This window comes from Pocillopora damicornis, chromosome 1 (genome assembly GCF_964200805.1).
Source record: "Pocillopora damicornis chromosome 1, jaPocDami1.2, whole genome shotgun sequence".
In the NCBI taxonomy this organism is placed as follows: Eukaryota; Metazoa; Cnidaria; class Anthozoa; order Scleractinia; family Pocilloporidae; genus Pocillopora; species Pocillopora damicornis.
In genome coordinates, this window is record NC_142670.1 from 8,858,034 (window position 1) to 8,877,601 (window position 19,568).

General features: G+C 36.9%; 2 protein-coding genes across 2 annotated transcripts; both read left to right on the forward strand.

The window, feature by feature from the left end:
- Positions 1–153: 153 nt before the first annotated feature.
- Positions 154–13,433, forward strand: LOC149051824 (uncharacterized). The gene is made up of 19 exons (XM_089187420.1): positions 154–374; positions 4,835–6,454; positions 6,618–6,937; positions 7,013–7,072; positions 7,663–7,858; positions 8,268–8,375; positions 8,602–8,689; positions 8,957–9,047; positions 9,138–9,187; positions 9,893–10,019; positions 10,113–10,216; positions 10,567–10,669; positions 10,794–10,944; positions 11,056–11,137; positions 11,411–11,477; positions 11,884–11,974; positions 12,235–12,353; positions 12,647–12,688; positions 12,801–13,433. Exons 2-19 carry the CDS (start codon positions 5,137–5,139, stop codon positions 12,942–12,944), a joined length of 3,261 nt encoding a protein of 1,086 aa, XP_089043546.1. The 5' UTR covers positions 154–374; positions 4,835–5,136; the 3' UTR covers positions 12,945–13,433.
- Positions 13,434–14,797: 1,364 nt separating this feature from the next.
- Positions 14,798–18,390, forward strand: LOC149051825 (uncharacterized). The gene is made up of 2 exons (XM_089197824.1): positions 14,798–16,307; positions 18,190–18,390. Exons 1-2 carry the CDS (start codon positions 15,905–15,907, stop codon positions 18,195–18,197), a joined length of 411 nt encoding a protein of 136 aa, XP_089053950.1. The 5' UTR covers positions 14,798–15,904; the 3' UTR covers positions 18,198–18,390.
- The last annotated feature ends 1,178 nt before the right edge of the window (positions 18,391–19,568 follow it).

Consider the following 19,568-nt stretch of genomic DNA (forward strand, 5'->3'; position numbering starts at 1 on the left):
GAAATGAAATAGTTTCTTTCGATATTAATGGATTATTTTGCCATGTTTGTTTTAAGCAGGTGCAAAGAATTTAACCGAAGACAAGACGTCAAGAATTCGCATGACATTCAATTTCCTGCAAAATTTATTAGCAACAGAAGGATGATGTTCACTTAAAACAACTCACGCTAGAAAGCTCATCCTTTTAGCAGGAGACTCGTCTTGAAAGGTTTACAAAAAGGAATTCCCATTTACCTGATACTGCCAAACAGGGAAAAAAGATCAGAGTTGGGGAAACATAATGCTGACAGAAAATTAACCTCACAGAGAAAAAGAAATGTTGACGAAATTTTGTCAGATATGGGGAACAGTCCTATTATCAATGACTCTGTTGAGTGAGTACAAAAGTTCTTTTCAAAACATAAATCATTGTTCGCTAGATTAGTGCCACAAGCTTATTGCGAAAATCGTGACTTCTTCAGAATTCTCTGGCGAGACTCGAGCTTATTGCCCTCACAACGACAGAAAAACAATATCTCCAAGTAAAATCTTACAAACTAACACTATAAACCACACTTTTTATCGGTAAACACGCCTAATAAATCACTTGGGACGTCAGGAGAACACAGGAAAAGTTTGTAAATTAGGGGATGCTAACTTTGTAGCAGCCCAAGCAAGATCGACTTTGCAGCGCACTGGAGAATTTCATTAAGGTGCTGTGATGCAAATGCAAATGCAAATGCAAATGAATTTTTTGCAGCCCAAACAGGCCTTGAATTTGAAAGTGAGGTGAAAACCCGTGAAATACAACCGTCTGCGGTAGATCAATCTGCGGAGCTGCACGCAACTCCTGGCAAAAATTTTCTTGTCACTTGTTATATGTTCACGGCTTATGTTATTATTTTCCTTCCAAATTTTACTTTTCCAGGATATGCAAGACTTAACAAATATATCTGTGCTTCCAATGAAAACCCATGTACACGGGAATGTATCGAGGCAACGATAAATTTGATTCAGATTACTGAAAGAAACCTGTGTTCGTGAAATGTTAGAGGATTTGGGTAAAAAAGGTTTTTTTTCTACCAGGCCATCATTATTAGTGCAGCAGCACGAGCGTTTATCCGCCTACAAACAAAGCTAACTAAAGGGAAGTCTTTAAGAGATCAAAGCTTTTGTTCATCGCATTTTTTTTTGTTTTTATGGCGCAAAACATCTCTTTGCGGCTGGTCCAAAAACTCTTTAAACTTGTAGGCGCCTGTTTGAAAAGAAAGTAAATGTTGACTTACGTCAGCAAGAAGCGACTAAGTGTTTTAATGTCCATTACATTAGCGGTTTGAAATACATTGACACATCTGTAGCACACAAGATGACACCAAGTCACGAACCAAAACAAGCATACTGATAGCTGCTAATGGAATCTCATGGTGAATGATGCGATGAAAGGGCTTTAATCCGGTAAATTGATCACAGCCCTTCTTTCGCTGAGTAAATACAAGCCTTATACATCGATTGGTTATGTTTTGTAAATGTAAAATTAGTAGGAAATGCTACGATGAAGAAATGTAACGGGAAGCCAGCAGCCCATTCCAAGAATAGACCTGAAAATGATGTGTCAATTGGAGCTTATTCAGCTTCTTGATAACAGAACAAGTTTAAATTGAGAACAAATGAATGAATAAGTAAGATATAATGTAGAAATAATGTGTCTAACTGTGTTTTTAAATTTTATTTTAGCTTCAATACGATGCAAAAGGATTTGAAAACAATTAAACACAATGATTACAATCATGAAGTTTTAAAAATAAATTTGTCGTTGTTATCCATAATAAGTATTCTGTGTTGACGGTCAGCAAAACAGTTTTTAGAACTGATATTTAGCGTCGGAGAAACACCAAAGCTCAGTCGCCATTCTCTGAAGCTACCTCCACTGGATGTCACTGGGAAAATTCGCATAAATCTCTTGAGCGCCAAACATAAGTTAGTCGTTTGGATGAATTTGAGCTCATTTCTATAATCGTGCCCTAGAGAAAAGATTGATTGTGAAATACAGAAGTATGTTTTCCACAAGGAATTTTCCCAATGAATACCGTTAGCTATAAAAATAGACGTGGTAGGTTATTCGATCCGTTTTTTTTTTATTAAGTACCTTCTTCCTCTTATTTTTTAGTTTTTTTTTTCCTTTAATTTTTAAGACAGTGTTTCCTCAAGCGGACACTCAAATCTAGTAGAAATGAATGAGATTCATTCCACTTTGAAAAAGAAAAAGGAAAAAAACAATTAAAATACTTTCATTTTGCATCGATCCCATAGCTACAGCAGTATGCCACCGTTCGTCGAATTCGATAATTTTTTTTTTCAATGAATTTTTAAATGATGGCTTCAAAACTTTAATTGATAAACTTCGGATTCAGTTAAGTTAATCTTCTAGTCCATTGAGAAAGTTTTGAAGGAAAATTTACTCAGATGCATTTCAATTCTCATTTCCATTTAAATCATTTTTTTACTTTTTTCGGCGGATGTCGCATATCTAAAATCAAGCAATATTAGTACACATATGTATTTCTTTTTATCAGATATGCCTGTAAAACTATATTTCAGACACCATCCAAATCTGTTCCGAGAATCGAACATTTTCTAGCTTACAAATAATTGTTTAATTCATATTTTGAGCTCTGGATGATTGGAAGAATGATGGAATGTTCCTGAAGGGTTAACTAAAGTTAAAAGAGTACAGAAAAGAAAGACTTAGAGACGCTATTATTTGCATCACTCTAGGTAGGCAAGTGAAATCTTACCCAGTTGTTTGTAGTCCTCATCCAGTTACTGCGAGGCACAATAGTGAACAGCAGCTACTTTATCTGATACATATTTCTAAATTGCTACGTTTTAAAAAAACCGGCTATATATGGTATATATTTATATATATAGACAAAAAGAGAAAAATGAGCGATATATACATACTCATAAGCAGAACGTCACATATTTTGTCAAAAACACCCTCTTGTGCATGGCATATGCAGGTAAGATCTTCCACTCTGCACTAATTACTGAGGACCATTAGAAAAAGCTAAAAAAAATATATCTAATTACATTAGTGTGCGTGGCATGTGCAGGTAAGATCTTCCGCTCTGCACTAATTACTGAGGACCATTAGAAAGAGCTAACAAAACATCTAATTACATAAGTGTGGTAGCAAGGCGACGGTCAAGCTCGTCATTAATTGAAGCTCAAAACTGGTCGCTGGCTAATGAGGGTATAATTACGACTACGGAGTAACAAAGACTTGCAGGCAATGAAAGAACCGAACTTAAATTTATTCCTCACTAGCAGTCAATGTTTCTCGTCAACTTCAATTCTTCGTCTTCTTCGACAATTACAACTAAATGAACCAACTTATAGGAGAAATCAATTAAAAACGAGTAGCGATCGAAACAAAAGGCGATAAAACAATTGTGTATCAAAGGCTTAAGGATGATGTACTAAGTAGCGCATTTTTTGAGACGGAGCACCGCACGAGGAGAATATAATTGTTGCATGGAAAACACGAATATTCGAAATTGTCACGAAAATGTTCATATGCATGCCCATGAGGGGACAAATAAATAAAAAAACCTGAATCAACAAATATGTTTACGAAAGGAAAAACGAAAATTATTGCTCATATATCTGATCCACACAGTAAAAGTTCCAAATCACAAACGAAACTAAAACGAGACGAAAAACTCATTCGATGCCGTATTATTTGATGCTTCTTATTCGAAAACTTGCAATTGACTGAAATACGAGCTGTTTAGGGAGAGTCTTAGAAACAAAGCGATGACGTTAATTAAATACTAGAAAGAAAGTAAAAAGTAACTGATTTAGAAACGTAACAGATAGACATCAAGAGGAGGCATAGTTGTTTCGATGCAACTCCTACGATGCAAACACTCTTAAAAAAAAACCTCATTCGATATAAAAGGGCTTAACAAACAAAGAGTGGCAACTGTCAGTAATTGACAGTAACATTAAAACGAATAAAAACCGTCACCACGAGTTGGTATCTTTAGCCTAGGGCTATACTATTCAAAAATGCACTATTTTTCGCCAAATATTATGTATCCCATGCTAAATTATTGAAAAAGCTTTAAAATTCGAATGAAGCGTTTGCTTGAAAAGTTAGTTTCATACCTTTTTTATTTTTTACTTAAGTAAAAAGGCTTAATGCGACTAAATTGCGGCAGAAAGACCCGACGGAAATAATTTGCATGACAATCCATATTCTGCAGTGTTTGCCGGCACTGAGTAAGCGGCTGGTTCTTGCTAAAAGTAGAATTATCACAAGCCTTGCATTTATATTGGCAAAGGATATTTCGGACTGATCTCCAGCCACTGACAATATTCCAGAAGGTTGCATTTGGTTCAGCTTACAGGAACTAAACTCACTCAACGGAAAAAATAGTGATGACGAGAAGTTGCCAGTTGTGGGGAACACTCCTGTTATAAATAACTATGTTGAGTGGGTACCAAAGCTCCTTTTAAAGGGTTGATTTCATTCAGAATGCATCTTAAGCGCACTCCGAAGAGTCCATCTCATGGCTGCCCTTTGAAAAGTCTTCGAAATAAAATTGAGCGCAAACAAAGACCGCTGAAACCTATATTAGAACATTCTTGGTGGCGGGTGGCCACACAGGCTTTTTTCAGGAAGCCAAAACAATATGGTATTCAGTAGTTTCATGCAAAAGTGGTATAAAGTTGTTTATTTGCGCAACGAAGGTCTCGCGATACCTTTGTATTTTTCATAATTATTGTAATTTTTATTTTCATAGTTAGTATTCATATATTTTTATTTCTGTTCTTGTTTTTTTTGTGTCAGGTTTTGGGCTGGGCGGTGAGGATTGCGATGACAGTAAATGTCAATCGAGATGTAAGAAGGACGGCAATCATTGTGATCCGCTCCGGAATTGCAGCAGTGGTAATTATAATTGTCTTATGAAATGCAAGGGGGGAAGGCTGTAAACAGAAGTGTGATACTGGAGTTGAGTTGTGTGAATTGAATCAGGAGTGTATAGGTAACGATTGTGACCAAACCTGCACGGCTAACACGTGTAAACTGAACTGCAGCGGGAAATTTTTAAAACACAGAAGTGCCTTAAAGAAGGCAGACTTGCATGCGAAATGGTTTTAGAATGTAACCATCAGGATTGTGAACAAATCTGCAACGCTGATAAATGTAACCTGACCTGCAGCGGAGAAAAATGTAAAACACAGAAGTGCGAAGGTGAAGGAAATGTATGTGAAATGGACCTGGAATGTAATGGTAGGGATTGTGATCAAACCTGCAAGGCAAACAGGTGTAAAATGAACTGCAGCGGGGGAAAGTGTACAACACAGAAGTGTCAAGGTAGAGGATATACATGTGAAATGGAACTAGAATGTCAAAATCAGGATTGTGAACAAAACTGCAACGCTGAGATGTGTAGCGTGAACTGCAACGGAAGCAAGTGTAAAACACAGAAGTGTCAAGGTAACGGATATTCATGTGAAATGGAACTAGAATGTAACAGTCATGATTGTGACCAAACCTGCGACGCCGAGAGATGTAACCTGACCTGCAGCGGGAGCCATTGTAAAACGCAGAAGTGTCAAGGTAAAGGATATGCATGTGGAATTGATCTAGAATGTAACAGTCAGGATTGTGAACAAATCTGCGACGCTGAGATTTGTAACCTGAACTGCAGCGGGAGCCATTGTAAAAAACAGAAGTGCCAAGGTAAAGGATATGCATGCCAAATGGAACTAGAATGTAACAGTCAGGATTGTGAACAAACCTGCGACGCTGAGAGATGTAACCTGACCTGCAGCGGGAGCCATTGTAAAACACAGAAGTGTCAAGGTAAAGGATATGCATGCGAAATGGGAGTAGAATGTAACAGTCAGGATTGCGAACAAACCTGCGACGCTGAGAGATGTAACCTGAATTGCAGTGGGAGCAAGTGCAAAACTCAGAAGTGCCAAGGTAAAGGATATACATGTGACATGAAACTTGAATGTAACGGTCAGGATTGTGAACAAACCTGCGACGCTGAGAGATGTAACCTGAACTGTAGCGGGATAAATTGTAAAAAACAACATTGCACAGGAACAGTACAGATGTGCAATATGCATTGTAACGCTGGCGATTGTATACAGATGTGTGACGGTACGTGTAACATCACGAAGACTTGGCCAACCAGTTCTCATGATAAGCTAATGTGCTCTGGAAATGGTCAATGTTGCAAAATCCTCATGTTGTCTTCCAAGTCATGGTCCCTCACGACGAGAATCTTTCAGACCGTCTGCGGCCAAGATAAAAGCTGCATTTGTACCAAATTTCCAAATAGTCACAGCATCACTTCAAATTTATCCATGTCGAATTCCATTACATCTATTGGGGCTTCAACATTTCGAGTATTCGCAACTAAAACTTCAACAGGACATGGAACAGAAACTTACAGTGAGTAGAATAGTGCATTAAATACTTAAAACATTCTTTTTTGTTTTACGAAAAACTGTTTAAGATTCTGAAAAACAAACAGAAAATATTTTCTTTTAAAATTCGTCGTGTCTTACCATAGCATCAGTTTTTATTTTGACAATATTTTTTCTTTAATATTCAGCTCTGTTGCAATCAATATCACAGTCACCTTTATCATTAGTCTTACCTTCACCATTACTATCATCTCCATCACACGCACCATCAGCAGCGGTGTTACCAGCAGGGGCATCAGTATATTCATCAGCACTATCACCATCATCATCAAAGCCAGCAGCAAGATCAGCATCAGTATCAGGATCATCAGCAGCAATATCAACAGCAAGGGCATCAGCAGCATCATTGTTACTGTCATCATCATCAGAAACATCGGCAACAAGATCATCACCGTCTCCGTCTCTACGGACGCCTCTGTCATTGACGCTGGAAGTTGTTAAGAATCTGGTAGGAAAAAGATTTCTCTCAAGCTTTTCATTTACAACCTTGTTGTTCGCCAACTTTATTCTTTCTCTACCTCAGGCGAACGATTCTGTTTTCAAAATAAAAGGAGACGAAATCAGTACAAACAGGTCCTTGATGGTATGAATTTACTATTTGCTTATCTTATATGACTGAGCCACGTAGTTTATATGAAATGATTTGAAAGAATGACCAATACAATGCACTAGTTTCTAAGCTTGAAAAAAACTTCGAGTTCTTTTGAACAAGATTAAACAAGACTGTATCATTATCGCCATCGTTATCATTATCATTATCATTATTATAGTTATTATAACATGATCACCCTCACTATCGTTATTATTATCATTTGTAAGATACGAACTGGCATGAGTAAAAAAATTAATTCCCGAAAAAGGTAATTCCGACTCCTTGGACGAGATTTTGGACACCTCTTTAACTTGTGCACATCCTACACATCATTTGGCCATCATGCTGGATGTTTTTTTTTTCATTTTTTTTCCATAATCTAACTAAGAATTGACGAAATATGGGCCTTACAAGCATATTGAATACGTTACCGTTACCTCAAACTGTTTTGTTTAAATGCTCGACCGCGATCAAGGGTTCTGAGGCTTAATACTCATGTGACAATAAAATATCTTGTTTGACTCACACGGATCCCAATTTTTAGCATCTTACCTTAACGGAGATATGTTATGTTATTACAGGAGGGTATACGGATTTTTGAAGACTTCATCACTAGTATCCAGATCCTTCAAAAACCTCCTCTAAAAGAGGAAATCGAAAGAATAAGAAATTCCATCTTTAAGGTGGCCGTCGCCTTAGAGGTATTCGCCGTTAATTATGGCAAACACCAAATGATCGGAGCGAATTCTTCAGTGGAGATAAACAGCCGAAAACTTGGTGAGTCAGGGTTTGACTTACTTGTTTATTGACTGACACTATGACCGATGAAAGAATGGCTGCTTTACTGATTTAACTATTTTTTTTCATGGGACCTGTTAATCAGTGCTGTAGCCGGATCGAGCTGGTTCATCCCTTCCGTTGACCATTTATTTTAATCAATCATAGTGATAATGAACAATTTTTTTCGGCGATTAGAATGTTGAAAAGTGTTAAATCTTCAGGTTTTCGATGTCTTAATGATCTATAGAATATTGCACTTTTTAGAGGATGATGTGGAGAACACAAAGCTCTCAAGCAAGTATAATTATCATATTAGGATTACGACTTACTTTCGAACCAACACGAAAAATATTTCTTCGAAAATGTGTTACTCTTAATTTCATCTCTATTGTTTCTTCTCCATCAGTGTTGGCTATACAAAAAACCTACCGCAAAAATGCTAGTGACTTTTCTCTTGAGAAACAAGACCTGCAAACGAGCCTGAAGGTTTCCTCTAAAAACTTTGCCAACAATGGTTTGTATTGACTTCAGTTTTTAAATCTTCGATGTGCTACGACAAATCACAATTTTTTTTATTCCCCTCCAATTTTTTTCAGTTTTTAAATACATCTTCAAACACATACAAGTTTGTGTGTTGGTTTACATAATGCGTTTGATTCAGACATCGGCATTGGCAACTTAGATTTCATATTTCCATGTTGTAACCTTAAGCTTATTCTTTCTTTTTTTTACTTTTTTAGTATCAGTGGTTGTTGGGATCGTGTACAAGGATCTCCATGAAGTATTGATTACAGATCAACCCTTCCGAACTATAACGGGCACCACATGGTGAGGTTACCTCCCAAAGCTTCTTAACCAAATGCCTCTTCCATCGAAAATACACAAAATAGAAACTCGAGGGGTTAGAGCTATAAGTTATTAATTTTTCAAAACCATATTGAGAGATAGTTAGTCATGTGAATCAAGGATCTTTCCGTGTTTGATAAATTAGCCTTTAAGTAAGTTTGTAAAGGCTCCTAGCTATCTATTTTCATTAAAATAATTACTATGCTTTAAATAAATCTGTTTCATACTGATATTCTATTTCTTCCGAAGGTATTTGGACTCTGAGATAACGGCCGTGGCTTTAGATCCAAAACCAGAAAAATTACAAGAGAATGTCATCCTAAATTTCAGAGATCTGAAGGTAAGAACACAATCAAAATCAGAATCAATAGTTTTACGTTGTGATATTTATGCCGAGTAAATAATTTTAATGTTTATATTCCGAGTACAGATTGATGAAGGAAAGAAGAAATGCATGTCTTGGAGTGGCTTAAGTGAAAGGTAACAGCTGGAATATATATTTCATCCCGTTCCAGGAGTGATTGACTCTTCATTCTCAAATTATAATTATGAAAAATGTAATGAATATTATACTTAAATGACTGTTTTTCTAGGTTAATTATTAGCCGTCAATCATTCCTTACTCGATTTTGACGAGACTTTGTAACTTTTCCTACGTTCTAAACAGGGCCTTTCAAGGTCAATCTGTTTGTTCTTTAAATGAAAGCATTGATTTGTTGAATGTTACTTTTTTTGGACGAGGTTTTGTTGTTGCTGTTTTTTTCTTCTGTGTTCATAGCTATATCTATATATCAATTGCTTACAGACTCCTATTTATTTAATTATATGTTCATTGATTTGTTTCTTTGTCTTATTGTGGTTGTTGTTTCTTTGTTTGTAGGGTGTACTTTTTTAAGAGTCTATTCAAGAATTGTGTCAAGCCTGATTATCAATATTATCAGTATACCATTTTCCTCAGTTTGCAAGTGCTGACAGTGATCACGCAAAGTCAAATCCATGAGTGACAGGGAGAAGATGTCGACAAACGCCAATTTCGAAAGTACTCAACGATGTTTAGAGGTTATGACCTCGGTGAAAGTCAGACAGAAGTTAAACCCATCGGTGCCCTGATAAGTTTTCGTTGTAATTTCCATTTTTCTTTTGATCATTATTATTAGTAGTATTTATTATTTAAACAATTTTTAGGTCAAGCGGATTTTCAGAGACAGGATGCCACGTGGTTACTTCGAAAAGCAACTCGGAAGAAACAGTTTGCAGCTGCAATCATTTGACTCATTTTGCTGTCTTACTTGACTACAATGGTAGCCCAGGGGTAATGAATTGATTTTCACCTTACCTTTAGCACTGGTATAAAACTTTATTGGTTTAAGTAACATGTTTGCTGTCTCTTAATCTCTCTTCACAGCTCACAGAGGAAGACGAAACTATTCTGGAAATTATCACCTATGTGGGATTGAGCCCCTCCATCTTCGCGATTCTTTTGACAATTATTCTATATTCCTACCTCACGTTAGTACTGTAGCCATACGCTCAAAGAACTAGGTCTTTGCATGACCCTAAAGGCTTTAGGGCTTTCAACAGACGAGTTCTTAAAAAAAATATGTCGATGAAATTAAAAAGTATGTTGAACAAATGAAATAATGGCAATTATAGCAGAATAGCAATGATTAAAATGGAATAGAGATTAATTAAATTTATGAGCGAAAGCGGGTAACATTTCTAAACTACTACAGTTCAAAATTAATAGAATACCCTGTTAAATATTGCTTCGTTTTGTTTTTGTTTTTGTTTCGTCTTTAAGCTTTTGTTTTTTTTCTGTTTGTTTGTTAGTTTTCTTTATTTCTCGTTTGTTTCACTAGAGACGTATGGCAACCACTGACTCAAATACGACTGAGTCTTTCTGTGGCCCTCGGAGCTGGACAAATAATCTTTCTCGCCGGCATAAACGCTACAGAAAATACAGTAAGTGTGGTATTTATCTGTTTATGGTTTGTTTGCTTTTTTGGGGCTTAAAAGATTCTTCAGAAAATCATTTTCATGTTAGTAACATGAAAAACCGAGAAAAACTTATTTTTCTCTCTCGCAGGCTCTCTGTGTCCTAACTGCAGCTATCTTGCAGTACTTCTTGATGGCAGCTTTCTGTTGGATGCTGGTGGAGGGAATTTTTTTTTTCCTGTTTGTTGTGAAAGTTTATAACATCGACACCAAGATGAATATGTATCACTTCATATCATGGGGTATTTTTATTTCGCTTGTTGTAAATTATTGTAAGCTGCTGAATCGGAATCGCCTCAAAATCGGACGTATGACTTCTCGAGTTGCACTAACTCCATTCTAGTTATGTTTAGGTTTGCCCATCATCATGGTTAGCATTTCAGTGAGCATCGCTGTTGGAAAAGATGGAATTAAAAGCTATACCAGTGAAAAATAGTATGAGAAAAAGTCAATAATACAACTGCAGTTCCTTCTCTCTTCTTGCTCTTTCCTCTCTCTCTCTCTTTCCCCCTCTCTTTCTCTCTTTTCATTTAAATAATCAGCATTTCAGGACACATTGCTGCTGTTAAGATCTCTTCCCCGTTTTCCTTTATCACTTCACTTGTTTTCACTTGGAGTTGTCTTTTTTATTGTGTTTTTGTGTTTGATTTGTGTCGTGCTGCAAATATTATTTTATGTAAATGTATCTTTTTATATGCTCGTTTCCAGTTGCTGGTTGTCCTCAACAAACAACCTGATCTGGATCTTCATCACATTTGTAGCTTTCATTGAAGCTGTGAGTCTTATTAATTGACACCTCATTAATATTGTTATTACTGTTATTATTATTATTGTCGGTAATATTATTGTTATTTCCTATCTATATCAGGACTGTCTATTATTAGAGATTTTCATAACTAAATATCAACCGTCTTTCAAGAGAATGCCTACTCCAATTTCCATTCCCTCGCGTATTTCCAACTTCGATTCCTCTTGGCCTACGTACGAACCAACTAATAGCGTGGCGCAGCACAGGGTTCTCTGCCGCCCATTATAGAGACTTCGGAGCGCGTTGGCTAGCTAAATACAGAGGGTTTAATTTTTTATGAAGATTCAGACTTTTTTTTTCTAACGCCCGCGACAAGACGAATGAAAATTTTTCTGTTATCGGTGACGCATTTTATATTCCTTACTTTTTTCAGCTCAACATTTTGATACTCGTCCGAGTAATAAAAGAGATGAGGACATTAATCCAACCCACAGAGGAAGACAACCATACACAACAGATACGGGAAGTTTTTAAATTTAACATTTATTAGATAATTGTGATAAACTAGTTAATATTCAGGGGGGATAGATAATAACTAGTTTCTACAGACTCCTCAGGTCATGTGATCAAATTGTTGCCGCATTTAGTTAAGCAGTATTTGTATAGATTCCACTCTAGTTAGTCTGCGACGATGAGGCAATACGACTTTGAAAAGAAAATCCTTCACGTGATTGAAAGAAACGGTTTATCGATGCTCATCATATATTGTTGCCGTTATTCAGACTTGGCATTAAAACATGCGCGGTGATGATCCCGCTGCTTGGAGTCACATGGCTTTTTGGACTTTTGTTGTCATTACACAAAGCTTTCGCTTACATTTTCACCATTTTCAACTCTACTCAGGTGAGCTTTCAATAAAAATCAGTCGATAACTAAATGTTAGTCATCTGTTCGCATACTTAAATGCTCAAAGTACTATTTTACCTGAGACTCTTTGACATTGGTCAGATGATATTACCTAATCAAAATAACTTACCCAACAACAGACAATCTTTATTGGTTTACAAGATATGCGATTTGCTCTAATTCATTCTTTCGCCACTTTTATTGTGGTTTCATCTCAAATGATCATACCTTTATCACCTTTCTCCTCCGGACTACAAGAGGCGTAATACTGATATAATTGTCTGTTTTAGGGAATCCTGATTTTCGTTCTTCATTGTGTGCGGAACAGCCAGGTGAGATGAATATCAAACTGAGGATGTACATAGGGCGAATTGTGTATTTGCTAGACAGCAATAGAGATTTTAGCGGTTAGGATTTGATATTTGGTCGCCTGTTCATCTGCAGATTAGAGAGCGATTGAAAAGGAAGATGAACATCATTTTCCCATCTGCTGCAGATCATGGAAACTCTGCGAAGAAGAGCTCACATTTTAATCCAAGTGATGCCGGCGAAGTGAGGGCGGTAGAAATGCAGTCTTTCAAAGAATAGCACTATACAATATTCTGTCATTCAATTTAAACGACTTTTAGTGATACGGTTTTTCCAACTGTAAAAATACAAAATCCACAAGGAAAAGCTCACAAGTTTATCTCAGTGATGTCGGTGATGTGTGAGCAGTTGAATGGCAGTCTTAAAATAAGTTGGAATTTTAAAAAAGATAACTTAAATAACTGGATTCCATAGAACGAAAATGAGAGTCGATTATGAAAATCGTATCATACATTCAAGTCTCACTTGTTTAACACTAATACAAATTTTACTGTATTTCCTTTAAACCACTGTTTACTAATATTTAGTAACGACTTAATGATGATCCACATTTTGAGTACACAAGGTAACAGTAAGGTACCTGTGAAAATACAAAATACGATCGTACTTTTGTGATAGTAGTGGTAAAAGCCAAGTTTTAAAATTTTTAATTAATAAATTAATTAAATCAGCAGATAAAACGAATGAATAAACTATATCTTTTAGTAATCTGTTATACTTTTTCTCATGACGAGGCACTTTGTACCCTATCGAGCCACAAAGTCACTTTTGACCACTTCGGATTAAAATCGGTGTACCGAGAAGCAATGAAACAACTTCCACTGTCCCGTAGGGAAGAATCCCTCTGAGTTTTGATCAATCCTTAGAGTAAACCATTTCAGGGTGGAAGAGAGGGAAGGGGTTTTGGATCCATCTTAACCACTTTCCCTTCGCACTCACCCCCCTAACCCCATCTCCCCAGGGGAAGATTCTAAGATGCCGGAGAAGTCCAACTACTCTCTTGGGTGAGTGTTTATGTTGCTTTGTTATGTTTTTGTCTGTTTTTCGTTTGCTTCTTTGAATATGAAGCCATTCCCAAGGTTGCAGGCGTGAATTCTGAGGAGGTACATGACAAAATATTCTGAAATGTTAAATAGTCCTTTCCACTGTGTGATTACAAGCCCGTTCGACCCCTTACACCCCTTTACGTGAGGCGCGCGCGGAAATTCGTAATGACGACATCCCCACTTCCCCCATCCTTTCAAAAGGGGAAGGGGGGAGTGGGGGCTAGAGAGACCTAGCTATGCCCATCTATTTTGTGTCCTCTCGTTGCATCAGAAAGATAATAGATGAGATATCAGAGCTTTGTGACGATTCTTAAAGGATATATTCCTCCAGGAAGATATAAGTACAGAGACATATCGAGGCGCACGAAAGCTTTTCATCACCATTGCTCATAATTATTGATGCAGCGGAATAACGGTCAACACATTCGTCGTTGAGCAGCAGAGATCGATACATTTGATCGCCCATTTAAGCGAAATGACCTAGAGATATTTCTTATTATTCTGTCAATATAACGATAGTGTGATAATGAATGGTCTGCATACCCAAGAATTCCAAACGTATATATCTAAAATGAATTAAATAAGTTAAAAGATGATATTTGAGAGTTTATAGAGAAGAGCAGGTGCGAAAGGTAAAGTAACGGCAGAGAAAGCTAAGGCAGCGTTATCACCCAAGTTGAAGGATAATTTTAAAACTAGTAAACTATTTACTAATAGAAACAAATTTGTTCCGTGCCAGTTCGGATTTTTTAAGCGCTCTAAAAACACCGAAAGTGTTATTTCAATAGCTAAGTAAACAGGGAATCTTAATGGCGAGGAGGTAACTGTAAGAAGGACATTAGCAATTTTTTGTCATAACTGCTACTAAATAATTACTCGAGCTTGAGTATATCACAATTATTTAATTTATTTTTTTTCCTTGCATGATTGTGGATTGCACTCTATTATATTAAAAGAATTACGAATAAAGAAATGAAACAGTTTCTTTAGATATTAAGAGTGATTGTCAGTAAAAATCAGGGAAAATTCAAAAAACGTGGCCACGGTCAAAAAATCGATTGCGCTCATACTTTGTCAGTTTGAAGGCCTAGGTAAGTAACTGAAGGATATGAGGTTAGTTTTTTGAAATATTCCATATAACGGCAGAAAACCACGAAAAACGGTCACCTTACCGGAAGCTCGGATTTCACCTAGCGGAAACTCGAAATTTTACACTTTTCAGCTTCTCGCTACACAGACGTTTACATAGCTGTAAATCTTTCTTAAGTATAATTGAATTCATTGATTCTTCCTTAGTCAAACCATGGGAATTATTTTTATCTCTGCTTATTTGTGAGCGAACTGAGACCCGATTAAGAAGACACACTTTTCTCATTTACGCAAAGGTGTAAAATAATCCAAACTCAGCGACGAAAAAAGCTGACCGGTAGTTCTTCAAATCCTCTGATATTATAACCAAAGACAGTTCAGTCATTGATTTTTAGGTCTATGGTTTTAAATCTTTAGGATCTAGTAGCACTTTTGCATGAACGCCGATCAAAATTCGATAAAATTCCAATTGAGCGCCTTTGAAATCTACAACTCTACATAACAATGCACTATTGAATAAATTAACTCCTCGGCCAAAGTTTGTACATAATGAGGGTTTTACTTTCTTAGCGGTTTGAGCCTTTTAAAAATATATATTGATGTTAAATATTGTCTACACAGGTAAAACAAACTATGAAACACCAAAATTACCACGAGCTCAAATTAAATCTCACAGGCTCGCTCCCTAATCTGTGTCACGCACGAGCGACTTCGCTACAATTAGTACAGTAACAAACAGATATTTACATCTGTTAATTTACAATAAGTCTTATTTTAAAATATGTTACTCAACGATGTGCCAGGTTCCCCAGTTAACTTGCTGAAGTAAAAATAAAAGAAAATATCATAATAGCAATTCAAACTGAAACGATAAGAATTGATTTTATTAAGAATGAGAAGCTTTATACCGTCGATAGCCAATCAGAAGTACCTGTTCTCACGAGAATTGCATCGTTCTTTAAATAAATAAATCCAATTATCTTTATCTGTGAAACATTGCATCTAAAACCAGAGTTTACTGTCGGGGAACTTCATAGAACAGCGATGTCTTGCTCAATCTTGAATATTGTTGGTGGGATTTGCGGCGCAGACGAACGCACAAGTTCTTCAACTTCCGTCACGCCTCTCACGCTGTGTAACAGGGATATCAAAATTCACAAAAAGTCGTTGAAATTTTCCGGAATTGAAATGGAGGTAGAATTAATTTTGGCGAGATGTGGATGTTTTCAAAAGCCGGCGAATTTATCGGATATGACTATCTGTCCGGTTCATCGTGCCAAGTTAGGTTTAGGTTGGCGAAGGACGGGTAATCTTTGCACCATCCCGGAAGTTGTTTCTGGTCACTGCAAGGAGCTGAGGAAGGCACCCGCACTGGAAAAAGGAATAAATTTATTCCAATCCATGAAGATATTTGAGCTTTCAAAACAGCTCGTCCCTGTGGGCTCAGGTAAGCAACCAACTACTTGATGTTCTACCAAACAGAAACTGTCTCCAATGAATTATTTATTATGGCCATATTGGAGTGATGCAACGACCGTAATTGTGCTATTAAACGTAAACATATAAATGTTGATGTGACGTTTCCACTAGTATACTGTGCAAACTGTGCACTTTGTGGGTGGTTGGGGAGAGAGAGTAGTATAGCTGTTAAATCCTTTCCCCCACCCCCTTCCCTCCTTTTTAAATGTCGTAAAAATGACAGTGCACATTATTTATTCTTCGGTGCCCTCTTTGGAAAATTCTTAGTATTTTTCATCGAATATTGTCAAAATTAAACTTTATTTTCTCTATCAATGACAGACTGTAGTGTTGTTTGACAAGCGCAATCAATAAAACATGCAAGTCGTAAAACTCATAGTGTTTTTAATAGTCGCATTGGACAACAGAATGAAGAGGATACAAAACTCATTGGAGTTCCTGCTTGGTAGTACATTTTTTAGTTGTTATTTACCTGAGCCCATAGGGACGAGCTATTTTGAAAGGTCAAATATCTTCATGGATTGGAAAAAATATATTCCTATTCCAGTGCGGCTACTTTTCACAGCTCCTGCTGAGTGACCCGAAACAACTTCCTGTATGGTGCAAAAATTAATACTTTTGAACATGATGTATTACTCAGTAAGTGACACAGGCATAATCGGAAAAAAAATCCGAGTGCTTCATGGGACAAACATCCTGCATACTGCTAGGATTGGAATGTCATGTGTGGCATACGCGCAATGGAATAAATGTGATATTTTTTAAGCCTGGTGAATAAATGAGAATGATGTATTATTCAGTAAGTGACACAGGCGTACTCGGAAAAAAAGAAATCCGAGTGCTTGAAGATTTTAGATATATGAAAATTCACATATTTGCACTGCCGTGGAAAGATGAAATTAGAAGATCCTCGCAGCTAAGAACACTACTGAAACTAGTAGTTGTAAGTAGGACCTGAAAAAAAAAAAATTTCAGGCCAGTACGGGATTTGAACCCATGACCTCTGCGATACCGGTGCAGCGCTCTACCAATTGAGCTAACAAGCCAACTGGGAACTAATCAATGAATTGGGTAGAAATAAACATCCGAGTGAATGAAGATTTTAGATATATGAAAATTCACATATTTGCACTGCCGTGGAAAGATGAAATTAGAAGATCCTCGCAGCTAAGAACACTACTGAAACTAGTAGTTGTAAGTAGGACCTGAAAAAAATTTCAGGCCCGTACGGGATTTGAACCCATGACCTCTGCGATACCGGTGCAGCGCTCTACCAATTGAGCTAACAAGCCAACTGGGAGCTGGTTAATGAATTGGGTACAAATCCGAGTGCTCTCGGCCATCAGGAGTCGAAACTATCGACATCGTGTCAGGTTATGCCTAAGTGACACGATGAGACGGTACGGGTAGTCATCTCCAATAAACTCGTTGGCTTTTAAAAACACGCAATCTTGCTAAAATCAATTCTGGTTCAAGTCCGGAGAGTTTTTTAGGACTTCGTGCGATGTTTTATATCCTTGTTACACAGCGTGAGCAGTGTGACGAAAGCTGAGTAAGGGCAGAAATTAGCCATTGGAAGTTACTTAGCAAGTGCGTTCGTCTGCGCCGCAAATCCCACCGACAATATTCAAGAACGAGCAAGGCGTCGTTGTTATGTATGTCTATTAACTTCGCAAACAACATACTCTGCATGGTTGAGTAGATTTGTTTATTTAGAGAACGATGCAATATTTGCTTTTCGTGGAAACAGTTACTTCCGATTGGTTTTCGACGGCACAAAACTTCTCATACTAAATAAAATCAATTATTATTGAGCTAGAATTACTATTAAGGTTTTCTTTTTTTTCCAGCAAGTTAACTGGGAAACCTGGCACATCTTTGAGTAAGATATTTTAAAAATACGACTTATTAAAAATCAACGGATGTAAATATCTGTTTGTTACTGTACTAATTGTAGCTAAGTCGCTCGTGCATGACGCAGATTAGGGAGCGAGCCTGTGAGATTTAATTTCAGCTCGTGGTAATTTTGGTGTTTTATAGTTTGTTTTACCTGTGTAGACAATATTTAACATTAATATATATTTTTAAAACGCTTCAAACCGCTAAAAAAGCAAAACCCTTATGTTTTATGTACAAACTTTGGCCGAGGAGTTAATTTATTCAATAGATTTCAAAGGCGCTCAATTGGAATTTTATCGAATTTTGATCGGCGTTCATGCAAAAGTGCTACCAGATCCTAAAGATTCAAAACCGTAGACCTAAAAATCAATGACTGAACTGTCTTTGGTTATAATATCAGAGGATTTGAAGAACTACCGGTCAGCTTTTTTCGTCGCTGAGTTTGGATTATTTTACACCTTCGCGTAAATGAGAAAAGTGTGTCTTCTTAATCGGGTCTCAGTTCGCTCACAAATAAGGAGAGATAAAAATAATTCCCATGGTTTGACTAAGGAAGAATCAATGAATTCAATTATACTTAAGAAAGATTTACAGCGATGTAAACGTCTGTGTAGCGAGAAGCTGAAAAGTGTAAAATTTCGAGTTTCCGCTAGGTGAAATCCGAGCTTCCGGTAGGGTGACCGTTTTTCGTGGTTTTCTGCCGTTATATGGAATATTTCAAAAAACTAACCTCATATCCTTCAGTTACTTACCTAGGCCTTCAAACTGACAAAGTATGAGCGCAATCGATTTTTTGACCGTGGCCACGTTTTTTGAATTTTCCTTGATTTTTACTGACATTTACTCTTAATTACTATTTTGCCATGCTTGGTTTAAGCAAGTGTAAAGAATTTAACCGAAGACAAGACGTCGAGAATTGGCATAACATTCAATTTCCTGCAGAATTTCTTTAACAACAGAAGGATGCTGTTGACTAAAAGCAACAAACAGTAAAAGCTTATCCTTTAAGCAAGAGATTGATCTTGGAAGGTTTACAAAAAAGGAATTTCCATCAACCTGATATTGCCAAACAGGAAAAATGGTAAGAATTGGGGAAACGTAATGCTCACAGAAAATCAACCCTCACAGAAAAAAACCAAATGTTGACGAAATTTTGTCAGATGTGGGGAACAGTCCTATCATCAATGACTATGTTGAGCGAGAACAAAAGTTATTTTTAAAACATAAATCATTGTTCACCAGATTGATGCCACAAGCATACTACGAAAATCATGACTGCTTCCGAGTTCTTTGGCGAGACTCGAGTTTGTTACCCTCACAGCGGCTTTCG

What these genes read in the sequence shown, in the direction of transcription:
- LOC149051824 (XM_089187420.1), top strand. Translation starts at nt 5,137, where the DNA reads ATGGTTTTAGAATGTAACCATCAGGATTGTGAACAAATCTGCAACGCT. An exon ending in ACTATAACGGGCACCACATG is followed by an intron (nt 8,690 to 8,956) that starts GTGAGGTTACCT and finishes TTTCTTCCGAAG; the next exon opens with GTATTTGGACTCTGAGATAA. An exon ending in AGCTATACCAGTGAAAAATA is followed by an intron (nt 11,138 to 11,410) that starts GTATGAGAAAAA and finishes GCTCGTTTCCAG; the next exon opens with TTGCTGGTTGTCCTCAACAA.
- LOC149051825 (XM_089197824.1), top strand. Translation starts at nt 15,905, where the DNA reads ATGTCTTGCTCAATCTTGAATATTGTTGGTGGGATTTGCGGCGCAGAC.